The 19,095-nt window shown below is 42.8% G+C and overlaps 1 protein-coding gene across 8 annotated transcripts in view; it reads left to right on the top strand.

The window, feature by feature from the left end:
- The window catches only part of LOC137321296 (nuclear factor 1 B-type-like), a 333,533-nt gene that overhangs the window by 225,902 nt on the left and 88,536 nt on the right, over positions 1–19,095 (top strand). For all 8 annotated transcript variants that reach the window (XM_067983673.1, XM_067983674.1, XM_067983671.1 and 5 more), the window contains one exon: positions 1,167–1,285. In XM_067983673.1, coding sequence (XP_067839774.1) covers positions 1,167–1,285 — 119 coding nt within the window. The remainder of the gene's footprint in view (positions 1–1,166; positions 1,286–19,095) is intronic.

Genomic DNA, 19,095 nt, shown 5'->3' with positions numbered 1-19,095 from the left:
GGCCAAATGGCCTACTCCTGCTCCTGTTTGCTATGTTTCTAACTTACTAAGGCTTGTACTAATAAAACCTCCACAAACTATGATGCAGAAGCACAGAAAGTTTCAGAAATGTTTTCTGTGAAATCGAAGTGATATTTAATATCACAAGTCTGATCTATGGACTGCTGTAAAATCAGGATTGCACAAATTAAGGAATCCTGCTTCAAGATGCAAAAATGTAGAAATATTGCAAACTGAGTTATCGTATCTATCATTGAAATTTTTTTTAAAATGCCATCTCGAATTCAAATGTATCCTAAATCTAACTTTTTAAGCCTACAATAATTTTTTATATGAAGGACATGAAATTGTTTACAAATGTAGTATTTGATACTGTGAAAGGTTTGATGTAGTTAAACCCTATTCAAAATACAAACCAGCTATAAATGAGTTTAAACTGGGAGGGAGGAGACATTGATTATTTAAACTGTATAAGTACAATTTAGTATAATGGTCAATCTGAAGACTCCATTTTATCAGGTTACATTGTGTGTTTCTATGTAACTGAGAGGGCCCTCAATGGTTGATATGAGCATCTAATGCTGATTTTCTTTTTTGTAAGTTAATGTTAGCTATTTAGGGAACTGTATTGTCACAATCGTAATTCTTATAAAAGAGAGATGTCTGCACATTCAGCAGTGTCTCCGCAGTACCCCATGTTACCGTGTTTTATACTTCAAAATTGTGAATTGAGAGGCAGTCTAGCAGCAGGCATTTTGTGAGGAACTCCTCCTGCTGTGACATCATGAAGTTCTGCTGCAGTGACATCGTGAATGGGAACAGTTGATTGTGGCCAGAGTGAAACTTCACGGGGTCACAACAGGGGGAGTTCCACAAGAACATGTCTGGCCACCTCTAACCAGCTGTTCAGAAACATAAAACATGGTAACAAGCAGCGACTGAGACACACCAGCAAATGTACAGAAGTCTTCCTTTATAATGTTTGGGATTATGTGACAACTCAGTCGAATTCTCTTCCCCTTTAGGGCACTATACAAAAGCAACTATTTTGTCAGAAAATCTGGTTTTGATCAATCATGAATTTTGGAAAATGCACTAAAATAATTCTTAGAAGACTGATAAGTTTAGCTCCAAACCTTAATCTGAATTCTGTATTTATTCGCTAGCAAACGGCCCAAGACCATCTCGATTGATGACAGCATAGATACCAGTCCAACAGGAGAATTCTATCCTTCTCCCAGCTCACCAACCAGTGTCAGCCGAACATGGCATGAAAGAGATCAAGGTTAGTTCTTGGAGTGAGCTTGACGAGATGTAATATATAATGCTGATTCCTGGGATAAATACATAAATTGAGATCAAATATAATTTATTTTCCAGAGTTCCCATGCAAAGTGAGATGAAATTACAAATCTGTAACATGGCCAAAATTAGATTATTTCTGTATTTTAAGGAGTTGTTAATAGGATTTCCTACAATAATCCTGTATGGGCTCTCTCTGAAAAGGAATAGCCATAGTATGACAGAGGTGATAGCATCAGAAAAAGTGTTTCACAGGTACCTCTGTGTTCAAAATGTATTTTTCTCTCCCTTGAAAAGGTGGAGGTGGTGGGTGCTCCAGTCAAAGCTTTTGAGTGTAATTATGAAAAGTATTTCCTTCTGATAAAATGGAATTTCATTGCGATATTATGAATAGGACTGAAATGCTTCTGGTATTCTAAGACCGTCACCACAAACATTTCAGGGCGACAAGTTACTGCGTTACAAGAACAACAACTTGCATTTATATAGCGCCTTTAACGTAGTAAAATGTCCCAAGCGCTTCACAGGAGCGATTATCAAACAAAATTTGACATCGAGCCATATAAGGAGATATTAGGGCAGTTGATCAAAAGCTTGGTCAAAGAGGTAGGTTTTAAGGAGCGTCTTAAAGGAGGAGAGAGAGAGGCGGAGAGGTTTAGGGAGGGAATTCCAGAGCTTAGGGCCCAGGCAGCTGAAAGCACGGCCGCCAATGGTGGAGCGATTAAAATTAAGGATGCGCAAGAGGCCAGAATTGGTGGAGTGCAGAGATCTTGGAGGGTTGGAAGAGGTTATAGAGATAGGGAGGTGCGAGGCCATAGAGGGATTTGAAAACAAGGATGAGACTTTTAAAATCGAGGCATTTCTGGACCAGGAGCCAATGTAGGTCAGCGAGCGCAGGGGTGATGGGTGAACGGGACATAGTATGAGTTAGGATACAGGCAGCTGAGTTTTGGATGAGCTCAAGTTTACGGAGGATGCAAATGGGAGGCTGGCCAGGAGAGCATTGGAATAGTCAAGTCTAGAGGTAACAAAGGCATGGATGAGGGTTTCAGTAGCAGATGAGCTGAGGCAGGGGTGGAGATGGGTGATGTTATGGAGGTGGAAGCAGGCGGTCTCGGTGATGGAGAAGATATCGTATCGGAAGCTCATCTCAGGGTCAAATGGGATGCCAAGGTTGTGAACAGTCTGGTTCAGCCTCAGTCAGTGCCGAGGGAGAGGGATGGCGTTGGTGGCTAGGGAACGGAGTTTGTGGTGGGGATCGACAACAATGGCTTTGTTCTTCCCAATATTTAATTGACAGAAATTTCTGCTCATCCAATTCAGGATGTCGGACAAGCAGCATGACAAATGAGAGGCAGTGGAGGGGTCAAGAGAGGTGGTGGGGAGTTAGAACAGGGTGTCGTCAGCATACATGTGGAACTTGACGTGTTTTCAGATGATGTCGCCGAGGAACAGCATGTAGTTGAGAAATAGGAAGGGGCTAAGGATAGATCCTTGTGGGACTCCAGAGGTAATGATGCCGGAGCGGGAAGAGAAGCCATTGCAGGAGATTCTCTGACTACGATTGGAAGCAGGCGGGAGCGGGATGGAGGAGAGCCATTGGAGGAGGATGATGTGGTCAGCAGTGTGAAAGGCTGCAGACAGGGCAAGAAGGATGAGGAGGGATAGTTTACCACAGTCACAATCCCATAGGGTGTCATTTGTGACTTTGATAAGGGCCATTTCAGTGCCGTAGCAGGTTCTATAGTTTACTCCAGAAACGATGTAATCCACCTTTTGACATGCACCAGGCATTGCTGAAAATGTAATAAAGTGCTTTCAGACATTGAATATTAGACAGCAATTTTAATACAATACTGAGATGCTGTTTATATTTGTGCTACAATGTGGACCACACACTGGGCACAGCGAGAATAGTTCAGTAGCCACTTCATTGCCTATGCATTCTCGTGGAACGAGTTAGTAAGAACAATTAGATAACGGGAACCGTTTGCTCACTTTGGGGATTTTCCTGCTTGGACATTTCTACTATACAAACACATTTTATGGCACTTCAAGAATCCTGGGATAAGTCGTGCCATTTGTTGTTGCTGTGTTTGTAATGTGTGTACATTTTATACAGCCTGTTACAGGATCAAAATGCATAATACGTACTTTTGTGCTATCTTCTTTTTGGAATCCCTTTTGATTTTCCTCAATGCTATTTTAAATATATGTTAATATTTTGTCACATTTGGCTGCATAGACTTTGCGGGTATTCAGGTGAATGTTCTTGCTTGTCTGTACTAACAAGGTCATATATCTATTTAACAGGTGGTTAGTCATTTAATTGACATTACATTCAGTGCTCAAAGGATAACACCCAGGTGTAGAAACAAAGGTGTAGCAATCATTTGATGAGGGTTTTGCTTTCATTTCTTTTTTTAAAAGACTTGCATCTTATTAATATGGTTTAAGGGTTTGAGTTCTTCCAGGCTGTGTTTTACTTGGAGACTAATTCAAGTATGTTTCTAAGTACAATGTACTTACTCACAACAGGGTTCCTGTCTGAACTGTGCTGCACACTGAGATAGGCACAACCCCCGTTAGTCAGAGTTTAGTTAGAGAAAGAGAAAATTTAAATCTAGCAAAACTAAGGTACATTTTCCCAATAAATCCAATAAAAACCAGACAGCCAGTTCCTATTAAATATAATGGAAATTCTTTGGGCTAATAAAGATCAATGGAACATGCAATTCTCAGGTATGTCATGTTATTGACCCTTTGAGTTCTGTGTTTCTGCAGTGGTCTAGAATAATTACTGAGTGGTCTATTATAAATACATTAAAATTGTCCAATTATGTTTTATAACGATCAATAGAAATGTTTTCAGCTGTTATAGAATAGAAACTTTATTTATATTTTGGCAGTTAGCATTGATGCTCAGTGCTGAGATGGTTAAGTGAGATTGAGTACAGTGTGAAGATCTCTCTCTAAGTGATGACTCCTTACTAGATTTTGATTTCTTTGACCTATTACACTAAAAGCAGACTACTAATTAAAGCAATCTCCAAGATGGAAAGGGCAAAAGTTTAAGGAGTTATTAAAATTTTGTTGTGGAGTATGATAAATTGAAACTTGGTACAACAAAGTATGCCAGTTTGACTTTTGATTTTTTTTCTCCTATAAAGCTTATTTGTTTTGCGAGGAATGGCTTCAGTCCCATTGTTTTGACTGGAAAAGAAACGTGACCTGTTTTTTGGATGCACTTGTGCTGGTTTAGAAATGTCTCTGTTGATTTTGGAGAGACTAATCTACGAGCAATTAGTCAAGATGCAGTCTACTTCTAAAAATGTTAAAGAAACATTAACATCTTGTGTGGAGATGAGAGATTGGTATTGGTTTATTTTACAGATAGCAATGGCTGTATCCAGCCAGATTGGGGAACAGTGAGTCTGAAGCAACCTTTTTCACAGCGTTATTTTTGAAGTGCTTAGCAACCTGATCTTCAAATGAAAGCTTCTGTCTGAAGATCCCACTGTGTCCTAACAAAAAAATACAGTCATAGTGGGCTGGCTGGCGAGTACTAGGTTGCATTGTGCTCAGGAAGCAATCTGTTCAAATTTCTGCCTGTCAACAAACCATCCTGATGAAAATACCCCTTTAAGTAACACATTCTCTCAACTCATTGACAAATTTGGAGACTACTTGCAAACTGATGGAGTGCAACATATGAGTCAATACTACCTCAGGCAATTTATTAATATTCAAGATTTTTAAAAAATATTTCAAATCATATTAACAGTGACTAATGCCAAAATTTGGTGAACAATACATTGTTTCTACTTTTTTTAAAAATTTGCTTTTACACAAAAGAGCTTTGACAACCTAAAGAACAGCATTGAATGTTGTACGCCAGGTTTAAAATACCATACCTTTGTGGCATAAAGCAGAATTGCTGGAGCTGAATAATAATTACTGGCGGATAAACTAATATACCCGACCCATTATAAACCTCGCACAAAAGACATTTGTCAGTGAGCCACCATTCCTTTCGCCAAAGTAGTTCAGCATTATGACAAATTGGGAGCTGTAATAAGCACAGCCAGATCACCCAAAAATTAAATGCATTTATAAATAGGTTAGTAATATGCTAGTAAGAAGGATAACAGTGATTAAAGGAACCTAGGCTTTAAAGGAAAATTTGGAGAATAGAGTAATAAAAGTATACAGGAAGTAGCTATTGAACAGAGTGTACAAATTATAAGGCAGTAAATCTAATCAAGCAGTTTAGAAGTGACTGAACACTGAGATTAGATTACAGCCTTGAAATCACTTTGCGTTATCTGTTATTTTCATGAAATGGTTTTGTTCCGTTTTGAGTTAGCTTGTGCAACATCAGCAGTTGTCAGTGCAGATGTTAACTCTCACTGGCATTTGGCATTTTTATATTAGTTCTGGACTATAGGAGAGTGGTGCTCAAGGGGAGGCCCGAAGCTTCTGGATGATGTTTTTGGTGTACCAGGTTATGTGGTGTTTCATCCCTTCATTGTTATGGGGCCAATGGGAAAGAGGTGCTTGCTTTTCATGGTTCCAACTACCACTCTCTAAGCCCATGAAAAATCAGGTCCTGAGTGCCATTGGAAATAAAGTTTATGCTCCTTATATTACAGCGTGCTGTTAATGGTTGGGTCACTGCTGGCTGCCAACAACACTTAATCAAACTGATGATCAAGCCTCTTGATGCTTTCTCACTAAAGGATTAATAATTGTGGTGTCATTCTTGTGAGGGTTGAATGTGTGTGGGGGGGGATGGGGGAAGAGTGAATTTTCCTATTTAAAGATCGTCGTCAGAACACAGTGGGCCACATTTCTCTTTGATTTACTGCCTGTCTTGGGGCGGTTTTGAGGCACTGAACCTCAGTACCACCTCAACTCTGTTGTTTAAAAAAAACTGCTCACGAATTCTCCTCCTAAAAAAGCACCATTGCCCTTTAATGGCAATCAGGAGTCAAATTTCAATGGGTGAGCGTCCCAACTGCTCAATTGCCCTCAAATTTTGTCCATAACCTAATCCAAATTAAAGCCACCTCTATATAAGTGATGATATGAACTGCACAGTGCTACCCCGGTACTGCATTGAGGACGCCATTTTGTTTGGTGCAGCTGAAGGTTGGTGTAACTTTGCCTGCATATCAGTTTTAGTTGTCTCACGCTGTGGAGGTTCTGTCAAGATTTTTATTGCGATGATTAATCAGTTCTTCAGAAAGTACAGTTTTGGACTGGGGATATGGATTTCCCAATTAGAATCCCTTTATTATTATGTTTTGAAGAGGAGGAGGATCTGGAAGAGCCTAGCCTGGAGCTAGGCATCACAGAAGGTATCTCTCTGCTACATGTAGATAGCCAGTCACCTGGCTATACAGACCTTAGAAAGTCTTACTTAGATTTCTCTGCACAGCACTGACCCAATAGGCCGCACCTCACCCTGGATGCCATTGGGTAGATATGGCAACGACTGGGTGAAGACCTGCATCCCACATTCACCAAGAGAACAGCATTGTCTGGAAAGTCAAAATCACTACTGCCTTGAATTCTTTTGCAACTGGATCCTTCCAAGCGGTATATGTTGACCGTTGCCACATTAGTCAGGCAGCAGCTCACCACCATTGGATGAAGAGGGACACTGATGCTCTCTTTGGGGGTAGGGGGTGGGGTGTGGAACCAGATAAACAGAGAGAAAGAGCCCTACAGACTGGCAGGATTCCCACAGGTGCAAGTAGCAATTGATGGAAGCATGTGGCATCCCATGCTGCATATGGCAACCACCTCAATTCCATGAACAAGAAAAGCCTTCATTCAATTAACGTGCAGCTAGTGCGTGATGCCAGTTACCTTATCCTGCATGTTAATACCCAAAATGCAAGAAACTGTCATGCTCCCATTCCCCAAACCAGCCCTGCCAAATCAAAGCCACGTATCATGATGGTGATTAGAGCTATCTCCTGAAGTCATGGCTTGTCATTCCAGATGGAATGAACAGATATAATGAGATCTATATCAATACAAGAAGTGTGATAGGGAAGGCAATAGGCCTTGTTTTAGGTGTGTGCATAAATCTGGTGGAGTCTCGCAATATAACTCAGCAAGAGTCTCCAGTATCATTGTCACTTGCTGTGTACTACATAGAATTACATAGGAATTACAGCAAAGAAACAAGCCTTTCGGTCCAACTGGTCTGAGCCGGGGTTTATGCTCCACACGAGCCTCCTCCCACCCGACTTCATCTCACTCGATCAGCATAACCTTCTATTCCTTTCTCCCTCATGCTTATCCAGCTTTCCCTTAAACGCATCTATGCTATTCACCACAACTACTCCTTGTGGTAGCGAGTTCCACATTCTAACATAATATCACAATGAAGAAAGGCTTGCTATTTCTGGAAGCTGAAGGGGATAATGGTGAAGACGGGCAGGGAGTAGGGGGTGAGAACGATGTGCACCCCCACAGCATGAGGAGGGTGCAAAGAAGGAATAAATGTGGAATAGGAGAACCATCAGCCAGAGAAAAGAGGATATAACTTATAGCCCAGTGTTTTCAATAATTAAAAGTTGACAACTAAATAAACTCACCTCACACTTGCCTGTTCTCCACTACCCCACTGTCACAAAGTCCCTCATCGTCAAAGACTTCTGCCTAGTTCGTTTGTAAGTCAGAAGTCTACATTTCCACTCCCGAGAGTAGAGCGGGAGTGGGAGGCGATAAAGCAGTGGCAGAAAGCCCGAGAGTAGAGCAAGAGTGAGAGGCGACCAAGAGGCGGCCTTAGAAAGCCCGAGTAGAGTGGGAGCGGGAGGCAATAAAGCCCGAGAGTAGAGTGAGAGTGAGAGGCGATAAAGCCCGAGAGTAGAGTGAGAGTGGGAGGTGATAAAGCCCGAGAGTAGAGTGAGAGTGGGAGGTGATAAAGCCCGAGAGTAGAGTGAGAGTGGGAGGCGATAAAGCCTGAGAGTAGAGTGAGAGTGGGAGGTGATAAAGCCCGAGAGTAGAGTGAGAGTGGGAGGTGATAAAGCCCGAGAGTAGAGTGAGAGTGGGAGGTGATAAAGCCCGAGAGTAGAGTGAGAGGTGATAAAGCCCGAGAGTAGAGTGAGAGTGGGAGGTGATAAAGCCCGAGAGTAGAGTGAGAGTGGGAGGTGATAAAGCCCGAGAGTAGAGTGAGAGTGGGAGGTGATAAAGCCCGAGAGTAGAGTGAGAGTGGGAGGTGATAAAACCCGAGAGTAGAGTGAGAGTGGGAGGTGATAAAGCCCGAGAGTAGAGTGAGAGTGGGAGGTGATAAAGCCTGAGAGTAGAGTGAGAGTGGGAGGTGATAAAGCCCGAGAGTAGAGTGAGAGTGGGAGGTGATAAAGCCCGAGAGTAGAGTGAGAGTGAGAGTGATAAAGCCCGAGAGTAGAGTGAGAGTGGGAGGTGATAAAGCCCGAGAGTAGAGTGAGAGTGAGAGGTGATAAAGCCCGAGAGTAGAGTGAGAGTGGGAGGTGATAAAACCCGAGAGTAGAGTGAGAGTGGGAGGTGATAAAGCCCGAGAGTAGAGTGAGAGTGGGAGGTGATAAAGACCGAGAGTAGAGTGAGAGTGGGAGGCGATAAAGACCGAGAGTAGAGTGAGAGTGAGAGTGATAAAGCCCGAGAGTAGAGTGAGAGTGAGAGGTGATAAAGCCCGAGAGTAGAGTGAGAGTGGGAGGTGATAAAGCCCGAGAGTAGAGTGAGAGTGGGAGGTGATAAAGCCCGAGAGTAGAGTGAGAGTGGGAGGCGATAAAGCCTGAGAGTAGAGTGAGAGTGGGAGGTGATAAAGCTCGAGAGTAGAGTGAGAGTGGGAGGTGATAAAGCCCGAGAGTAGAGTGAGAGTGAGAGGCGATAAAGCCCGAGAGTAGAGTGAGAGTGGGAGGTGATAAAGACCGAGAGTAGAGTGAGAGTGAGAGTGATAAAGCCGAGAGTAGAGTGAGAGTGAGAGTGATAAAGCCCGAGAGTAGAGTGAGAGTGAGAGGTGATAAAGCCCGAGAGTAGAGTGAGAGTGAGAGTGAGAGTGAGTCACAGTTCCAGTCAACTCACCATAAGCAGAAGTTGAAAGAGTGATGTCGCAGGACAGCAGTAGGTGATTGGTTGGTGAGTATTACTGTTTTTTTTTCTCTCTAAGTTAGGGCAGGGGTTTAACTAAGAACTTAAATCAATAACTTTAACCAGATGAATTAATTAGTTAATAAAACTAAGAATAGCGAGAGATTAAAAACTCTATAAAGTATGTAAATAAATTCTGGTTCGACAAGCGATGGCAGGGCAGGGTGGTGTGTTGTAACTGCAGCATGTGGGAGTTTGTGGAGAGCAGCTGACCCCAGGCAACCACATCTGCAGTAAGTGTCTGCGGCTCGAGGAACTTCGGCTCAGAGTTGTTGAGCTGGAGTCCAAGTTGCAGACATTGCGATGCATCAGGGAGGGGGAGAGTTACCTGGACACTTTGATCCAGGAGGAAGTTACACCCCTTAGATTAGGTAGTAGTTTAGATTCGTTCAGTGTTCAGGGAGAAGAGGGTGTGACTGCGAGTCAGGCAGGTAAGGAGACCCAGGATTGAGTGATGGAGGAGCCTCAGCCCTTGACTCTGTCCAACAGGTACGAGATACTTGCTACCTGTATGGATGAGATCAAGGACTGCAGGGGGAATGGGCAAACTGACCATGGCACTCTGGTACAGGGGGCCATTCAAGTGGAGGGAGTGAAAAGGAATGTGGTAGTGGTAGGGGATAGTATAGTCAGGGGGATAGATACTGCTCTCTGCAGCCGTGACCGGGAGTCCCGAAGGCTCGGTGCCAGGGTTAAGGACATCTCCTCATAGCTGGAAAAGAACTTAAAGCAGGAGGGGGAGGATCTAGTTGTCGTGGTCCACGTAGGAACTAATGACATAGGTAGAACTAGTCGTGGCGATAACGGAGACCTGGCTCAAAAAAGGGCAGGATTGGGTGCTAAATATTCCTGGATACAAGGTGTTCAGGAAAGATAGGAGTGGGCACGGTGGCAGTATTGATTAAGGAGAATATTGCAGTGTTGGAGAAAGAGGATGTCCTGGAGGGGTCAAGGACAGAATCTATTTGGTTAGAGTTAAGAAATAAAAGAGGTGCCATTACACTACTGGGTGTATTCTATGGGCCACCAACTAGTGGGAAGGAGATAGAGGAGCAAATAATCAGGGACAGAATCAGGGACAGAATTAACAGTCACTTGGAGGAGTGTGGATTGATTAAGGAAAGCCAACACGGATTTGTTAAAGGCAAATCATGTTTATCTAACCTGATAGAGTTTTTTGATGAGGTTATAGAGAGGGTAGATGAGGGCAATGCAGTTGATGTGGTGCATATGGACCATAACCATAAGACCATGAGAGATAGGAGCAGGAGTAGGCCATTTGGCCCCTCGAACCTGCTCCGCCATTCAATGAGATCATGGCTGATCTGATTTTTACCTCAACTCCACTTTCCCACCCTTTCCCCATATCCTTTGACTCCCTTGCTGATCAAAAATTTGTCGAACTCAGCCTTGAATGTATTCAATGACTCATCCTCCACAGCTTTTTGGAGTAAAGAATTCCAAAGAGTCACGACCCTCTGGGAGAAGAAATTCCTCCTCATTTCCGTCTTAAACGGGCGACCCCTTATTCTGAGACTATGCCCCCGAGTTTTAGATTCCCCCATGAGGGGTAACATCCTCTCAGCATCTACCCTATCGAGTCCCCTCAGAATCTTGTATGTTTCAATCAGATCTCCTCTCATTCTTCTAAACTCCAATGAGTATAGGCCCAACCTGTTCAACCTTTCCTCATAAGACAACCCTTCCATACCCGGAATCAACCTAGTGAACCTTCTCTGAACTGCCTCCAATGCAAGTATGTCCTTCCTTAAATAAGGGCACCAGAACTGTACGCAGTTGTCCAGGTGTGGTCTCACCAGCACCCTGTACAGTTGGAGCATGACTTCCCTGCTTTTATACTCCATCCCCCTAGAAATAAAGGCCAATATTCCGTTTGCCTTCCGGATTACCTCCTGCACCTGTATGTTGACTTTTTGTGTTTCATGTACGAGGACACCCAGATCCCTCTGTACTGCAGCATTTTGTAGTATTTCTCCATTCAAATAATATTTTGCTTTTTTTATTTTTCCTCCCAAAGTGGATGACTTCACATTTTCCCACATTATATTCCATCTGCCAAATTTTTGCCCATTCCCTTAACCTGTCAATATCCCTTTGCAGACACTTTGTGTCCTCATCGCAACTTGATTTTCCACCTATCTTTGTATCATCAGCAAATTTGGCCACAAGACACTCTGTTCCTTCATCCAAGTCATTGATATATATTGTAAATAGTTGAGGCCCCAGCACTGAGCCCTGCGGCACCCCACTAGTTACAGATTGCCATTTTGAAAATGACCCTTTTATCCCGACTCTCTGTTTTCTGTTAGTTAGCCAATCCTCTATCCATGCTAATATATTATCCTCAACACCATGAGCTCTTATCTTGTGCAGTAATCTTTTATGTGGCACCTTATCGAATGCCTTTTGGAAATCCAAATTCACTACATCTACTGGTTCCCCTTTATCCACCCTGCCCGTTACTTCCTCAAAGAACTCTAATAAATTTGTCAGACACGATTTCCCCTTCATAAAACCATGTTGACTCTCCTTGATTGTATTATGAGTCTCCAAATGTCCTGCTACTACTTCCTTAATGCTGGATTCTAGCATTTTCCCAATGACAGATGTTAGGATAACTGGTCTATAGTTACCTCTTTTCTGTCTCACTCCTTTCTTGAATAAGGGTGTTACGTTTGCAGTTTTCCAATTCGCTGGGATCTTTTCAGAATCTAGTGAATTTTGGAAGATTACAACCAATGTATCCACTATCTCTGTAGCCACTTCCTTTAAGACCCTCGGATGCAAGCCATCAGGACCAGGGGACGTGTCAGCCTTTAGACCCATTAGTTTACCGAGTACTTTTTCTCTAGTGATAGTGATTGTTTTTAGTTCCTCCCTCCCCTTTGCCCCCTGATTTTCTGCTATTATTTGTATATTATTAGTGTCTTCTACTGTGAAGACAGATACAAAATATCTGTTCAATTCCTTTGCCATGTCCTTGTTTTCCATTATTATTTCCCCAGTCTCATCCTCTAAGCGACCAATGGACTTTCAAAAGGCCTTTGTTAAAGTGCCGCACGGTAGGCTTAGCATCAAGATTGCGGCCCATGGCATAAAGAGGGCAGTAGCAACATGGATACAAAATTAGCTAAGTAACCGGAAGCAGAGAGTAGTGGTGAACGGTTGTTTTTCGGACAAGAGGGAGGTGTACAGTGGTGTTCCCCAGGGGTCAGTGCTGGGACCACTGCTTTTCTTGATATATTTTAATGACTTGGACTTGGGTATACAGGGCACAATTTCAAAATTTGCAGATGACACAAAACTTGGAAGGGCAGTAAACAGTGAGGAGATAGTAACAGACTTCAATAGGATATGGACAGGCTGGTGGTATGGGCGGACACGTGGCAGATTAAATTTAACGCATAAAAATGCGAAGTGATACATTTTAGTAGGAAGAACGAGGAGAGGCAATATAAACTAGGGGGCAGAACTCTAAAAGGGGTACAGGAACAGAGAGATCTGGGGGTATATGTGCACTAGTCGTTGAAGGTGGCAGGGCAGGTTGAGAAAGTGGTTAAGAAAGCATACGGAGTCCTGGGCTTTATAAATAGAGGCATAGAGTACAAAAGTATGGAGGTCATGATGAACCTTTATAAAACACTGGTTCGGCCACAACTGGAGTATTGTGTCCAGTTCTGGGCACCGCACTTTAGGAAAGATGTGAAGGCCTTAGAGAGGGTGCAGAAGAGATTTACTAGAATGATTCCAGGGATGAGGGACTTTATTTACGTGGATAGGATGGAGAAGCTGAGGTTGATCTCCTTGAAACAGAGACAATTGCGGGGAGATTTGATAGAGGTATTCAAAATCATGAAGGGTCTAGACAGAGTAGATAGAGAGAAAATGTTCCCACTGGCGGAAGGATCAAGAACCAGAGGACATAGATTCAAGGTGATTGGCAAAAAATCAAAGGTAACATGAGGAAAAACCTTTTTACACAGTGAGTGGTTATGATCTGGAATGAACTGCCCGAGGGGGTGGTGGAGGCAGATTCAATCATGGCCTTCAAAAGGGAACTGGATAAGTACTTGAAAGGAAAAAATTTGCAGGGCTACAGGGATAGGGTGGGGGAGTGGGACTAGCTGGATTGCTCTTGCATAGAGCCGGTGCGGACTCGATGGGCTGAATGGCCTCCTTCCGTGCTGTAACCATTCTATGATTCTATGAAGTTCTGCTGAGACTGTTTGAGGAACTAGGGTGTAAATTAATACGCAGAACATCAAAGGTAATAATCTCTGGATTGCTACCTGAGCCACATGCAGATTGGCACAGGGACAAACAGATCAGAGAGTTAAATGTGTGGCTCAAAGAGTGGTGTGGGAGACAGGGGGTTCGATTCATGGGGCAATGGCACCAGCACTGGGGAAAGAGGGAGCTGTTCCGACAGGATGGGCTTCACTTTAACCAGGCTGGGACCAGCGTCCTGGCGAATTGAATAACTCGGGCTGTAGATAAGGCTTTAAACTAAAAGCGGTGGGGTGGGGGGTGGGGGTGGCGGGGGGGAGGGGTGAGGTGAGGGGAAATTTAGAAATCTAATGAGAAAAGTTAAGGCAATAGAGCAGTGTGGTCACTTGGGTGAAGATAAGCAGAGTGTGGCTGGAAGGGACAGAGAGTTTGCCAATAATAGTGCAACACCAAGAAAGGTCAAAGCAGGGAAAAATGGTAAAAAGTCAAAATTAAAGGCTCTTTATCTGAATGCACGGAGCGTTCGTAACAAGATAGACGAATTAATTGCACAGATAGAGATAAATGGGTTTGACCTAATAGCCATTACAGAGACACAGTTGCAAAGTGACCAAGGTCGAGAACTAAATATTCCAGGGTACATGACGTTTAGAAAAGACAGGCAGAATAGAAAAGGAGGGAATGTAGTCCTGATAATAAAGGATGACATAAGGACAGTGGTGAGAAAGGATCTTGGCTCAGAAGATCAGGAAGTAGAATCAGTATGGGTGGAAATTAGAAATAACAAGAGGCAGAATACACTGGTGGGGTAGTTTATAGGCCCCCTAATAGTAGCAATACCGTTGGACAGAGTTTTAATCATGAAATAATGGGAGCTTGTAACAGAGGTAATGCAGTAATCATGGGGGACTTTAATCTGCATGTAGACTGGGCAAATCAAATTGGCAAAGGTAGTTTAGAAGACAAGGTCATGGAATGTATTCGAGACGATTTCCTGGAGCAATACGTCATGGAACCAACCAGGGAACAGGCTATTTTAGATCTTGTATTGTGTAATGAGATAGGGTTAATTAGTAATCTCACAATAAAAGAACCTCTGGGGAAGAGTGATCATAATATGATAGAATTTCATATTGAGTTTGAAAGTAACGTGCTTAAGTCAGAAACTAGAGTCTTAAACTTAAATAAAGCCAATTACATAGGTATGAGGGGTGAGTTGTCAAAGGTAGATTGGGAAATTAAATTAAAGGGTTCGACAGTTGAAAAGCAACGGCAAGCATTTAAAGAAATATTTCAGTATTCTCAACAAGTATACATTCCATTGAGAAATAAAAACTCCACGGGAAAAGTGATTCACCCGTGGCTAACTAAAGAAGCTAAGGGGAGTATTAGATTGAAAGGAAAAGCCCATAATGTTGCCAAGAATAGTAATAAGCCAGGAGAATGGGTGAGTTTTAGAAACCAACAAAGGACGACCAAAAAATTGATAAAAAGGGAGAAAGTAGAATATGAAAGTAAACTTGCAAGAAATATAAAAACGGATTGTCAGAACGTCTACAAGTATGTAAAAAGGAAGAGAGTAGCAAAAGTAAACGTTGGACCCTTTGAGGCTGAGATAGGAGAAATTATAATGGGGAATCAGGAAATGGCAGATGCATTAAACAAATATTTTGTATCTGTCTTCACAGTCGAAGAAACAAAAAGCACACCAGAAATAGTGGGGAACCAAGGGGTAAAAGAGAGTGAGGAACTTAAAACAATTAATATCATTAGAGATAAAGTACTCGACAAACTAATGGGACTAAAAGCTGACAAATCCCCTGGACCTGATGGCCTACATCCTAGGATTCTAAAAGAGGTGGCTGCAAAGATAGTGGATATGATTATGATCTTCCAAAATTCTCTAGATTCTGGAACCAGTGGACTGGAAGGTAGCAAATGTTACCCCGCTATTCAAGAAGGGAGAGAGAGAGAGAAATCAGGGGACTACAGACCAGTTAGTCTGACATCAGTCGTCGGGAAAATGCTGGAATCCATTATAAAGGAAGTCGTAACAGGGCATTCAGAAAACCATAACATGATTAGGCAGAAACAACATGATTTTATGAAAGGGAAATCGTGTTTGACAAATTTATTAGAGTTTTTTGAGAATGCAACTAGCAGGGTAGATAAAGGGGAACCAGTGGATGTCGTATATTTGGATTTTCAAAAGGCATTCGATAAGGTGCCACACAAAAGGTTGTTACATAAGATTAGGGCTCATGGGGTTGGGGGTAATATATTATCATGGATAGAGGATTGGTTAAAGGACAGAAAACAGACAATAGGGATAAACAGATCATTCTCAGGTTGGCAGGCTGTAACTAGTGGGGTGCCGCAGGGATCTGTGCTTGGGCCTCAGCTATTTATAATCGATATTAATGACTTAGATGAAGGGACCGAGTGTAATGTATCCAAGCTTGCTGATGATACAAAGCTAGGTGGGAAAGTAATCTGTGAGGAGGACACAAAGAGTCTGCAAAGGGATATAGACAGGTTAACTGAGTGGGCAAGAAGGTGGCAGATGGAGTATAATGTGAGGAAATGTGAGGTTATTCACTTTGGTAGGAAGAATAGAAAAACAGAATATTTTTAAAATGGTGAGAAACTATTAAATGTTGGTGTTCAGAGAGACTTGGGTGTCCTCGTACAAGAAACTCAAAATGTTAGTATGCAGGTACAGCAAGCAATTAGGAAAGCAAGTGGCATGTTGGCCTTTATTGCAAGGGGGTTGGAGTACAAGAGTAAGGAAGTCTCACTACAGTTGTACAGGGCTTTATGATACCTCACATGTGTACAGTTTTGGTCTCCTTATCTAAGGAAGGATATACTTGCCTTAGAGGCGGTACAACGAAGGTTCATTAGATTAATTCCTGGGATGAGAGGGTTGTCCTATGAAGAGAGGTTGAGTAGAATGGGCCTATACTCTCTGGACTTTAGAAGAATGAGAGGTGATCTCAATGAAACAGAAAAGATTATGAGGGGGCTTGACAGGGTAGATGCTGACAGATTGTTTCCCTTGGCTAGAGAGTTTAAAACAAGGGGGCATAGTCGCAGGATAAGGGGACAGCCATTCAAGATTGAGATGAGGAGGAACTTCTTCACACAGAGGGTTGTGAATCTTTGGAGGGCTGCGGATGCTGAGTCATTGAGTATAATCAAGGCTGAGATGGATAGATTTTTGGACTCTAGGGGAATCAAGGGATATGGGGATCGGGCAAGAAAGTGGAGTTGAGGTCGAAGATCAGCCATGATCAGATTGAATGGCAGAGCAGGTTTGAGGGGTCGAATGGCCTCCTGCTCCGATTTCTTATGTTCTTCTATTTAATCTGCAACTCCAGAAAAGGTGCAAGCATATACAGAAATGAACTCCAACTCTATGTTGTCATCATGAATACTTTCTATAACAGCATTTACCAAAAAGTTGACAAAAAAAATCCATTCACCCTGTCTACTACTATTTCATAATTCCATGTCTATTTTTTTGCCAGCTAGCTACCTTGCTCAAGCTCCTAGTTTGCTACTTCTTCGAGGTTCTGCCTGAGTGAGTGGCTGGAGCTTTAGGCGCCTGAGGTGACCTCAGTGTCTTAGAAACATAGAAACTAGGAGCAAGAGTAGGCCATTCGGCCCTTCGGGCCTGCTCCGCCATTCAAAATGATCATGGCTGATCGTCTAACTCAGTACCCTGTTCCCGCTTTTTCCCCATATCCCTTGATCCCTCCAGCATTAAGAAATATATCTATTCCCTTCTTGAATACATCTAATGACTTGGCCTCCACTGCCTTCTGTGGTAGAGATTTCCACAGGTTCACCACCCTCTGAGTGAAGAAATTTCTCCTCATCTCGGTTCTAAATGGCATACCCCGTATCGGGAACATCCTCCCTGCATCTAGTCCTGACAGAATTTCATATGTTTCGATGAGATCACCTCTCATTCTTCTAAACTCTAGTGAATATAGACCTAGTCGACCCAATCTCTCCTCATATGTCGGTCCTGCCATCCCAGGAATCAGTCTGGTAAACCTTTGTTGCACTCCCTCCATGGCAAGGACATCCTTCCTCAGATAAGGAGACCAAAATTGCACTCAATACTCCAGATGTGGTCTCACCAAGGCCCTGTATAACTGCAGTAAGACATCTCTGCTCCTGTACTCAAATCCTCTTGCAATGAAGGCCAACATACCATTCGCCTTCCTAACTGCTTGCTGCACCTGAATGCTCGCTTTCAGCGACTGGTGTACAAGGACACCCAGGTCTCGCTGCACCTCCCCTTTTCCCAATCTATCACCATTCAGATAATAATCTGCCTTTCTGTTTTTACAACCAAAGTGGATAACCTCACATTTATCCACGTTATACTGCATCTACCATGTTCTTGCCCACTCACCCAACTTGTCTAAATCACATTGGAGCCTCTTTGCATCCTCCTCACAGCTCACATTCCACCCCAGCTTTGTGTCGTCTGCAAACTTGGAAATGTTACATTTAGTTCCCTCTTCCAAATCATTGATATATATTGTGAATAGCTGGGGCCCAAGCACTGATCCCTGCGGTACCCCACTAGTCACTGCCTGCCACCCGGAAAAAGACCCGTTTATTCCTACTCTCTGTTTCCTGTCTGTCCATCAATTCTCAATCCATGCCAGTGTATTCCCCCCAATCCCATGTGCTTTAATTTTGCACACTAACCTCTTGTGTGGGACCTTATCAAAAGCCTTCTGAAAATCCAAGTACACCACATCCACTGGTTCTCCCTTATCAATACTAGTTACATCCTCAAAAAAACCCAGTAGATTTATTAAGCATGATTTCCCTTTCATAAACCCATGCTGACTTTGTCCAATCCCGTTAATGCCCTCCAAGTGTTCTGTTATCACATCTTTTATAATAGACTCTAGCATTTTCCCCACTACTTATGTTAGGCTAACTGGTCTGTAATTCCCTGTTTTTCTCTCCCTCCTTTTTTAAATAGTGGGGTTACATTTGCCACCCTCCAATCTGCAGGAACTGTTCCAGAGTCCATAGAATTTTGGAAAATGACCACCAATGCATCCACTATTTCCAGGGCCACTTCCTTTAGTACTCTGGGATGTAGATTATCAGGCCCTGGGGATTTGTCAGCCTTTAGCCCCATTAATTTCCCAGCACTATTTTTTTACTCGTACTGGTTTCCTTCAGTTCCTCCCTCTCACTGGACCCTTGGTTCCCTAACATTTCTGGCAGGTTATTTGTGTCCTCCTTTGTGAAGACAGAACCAAAGTATGTGTTTAATTGTTCTGCCATTTCTTTGTTCCCCATTATAATTTCCCCTATTTCTGACTGTAAGGGACCTACATTTGTCTTCACTAATCTTTTTCTCTTGGC

Source organism: Heptranchias perlo, chromosome 4 (genome assembly GCF_035084215.1).
Source record: "Heptranchias perlo isolate sHepPer1 chromosome 4, sHepPer1.hap1, whole genome shotgun sequence".
Taxonomy (NCBI): Eukaryota; Metazoa; Chordata; class Chondrichthyes; order Hexanchiformes; family Hexanchidae; genus Heptranchias; species Heptranchias perlo.
The sequence above is the reverse complement of the archived record's forward strand: the minus strand, read 5'-3'. Positions and strand labels throughout refer to the sequence as shown.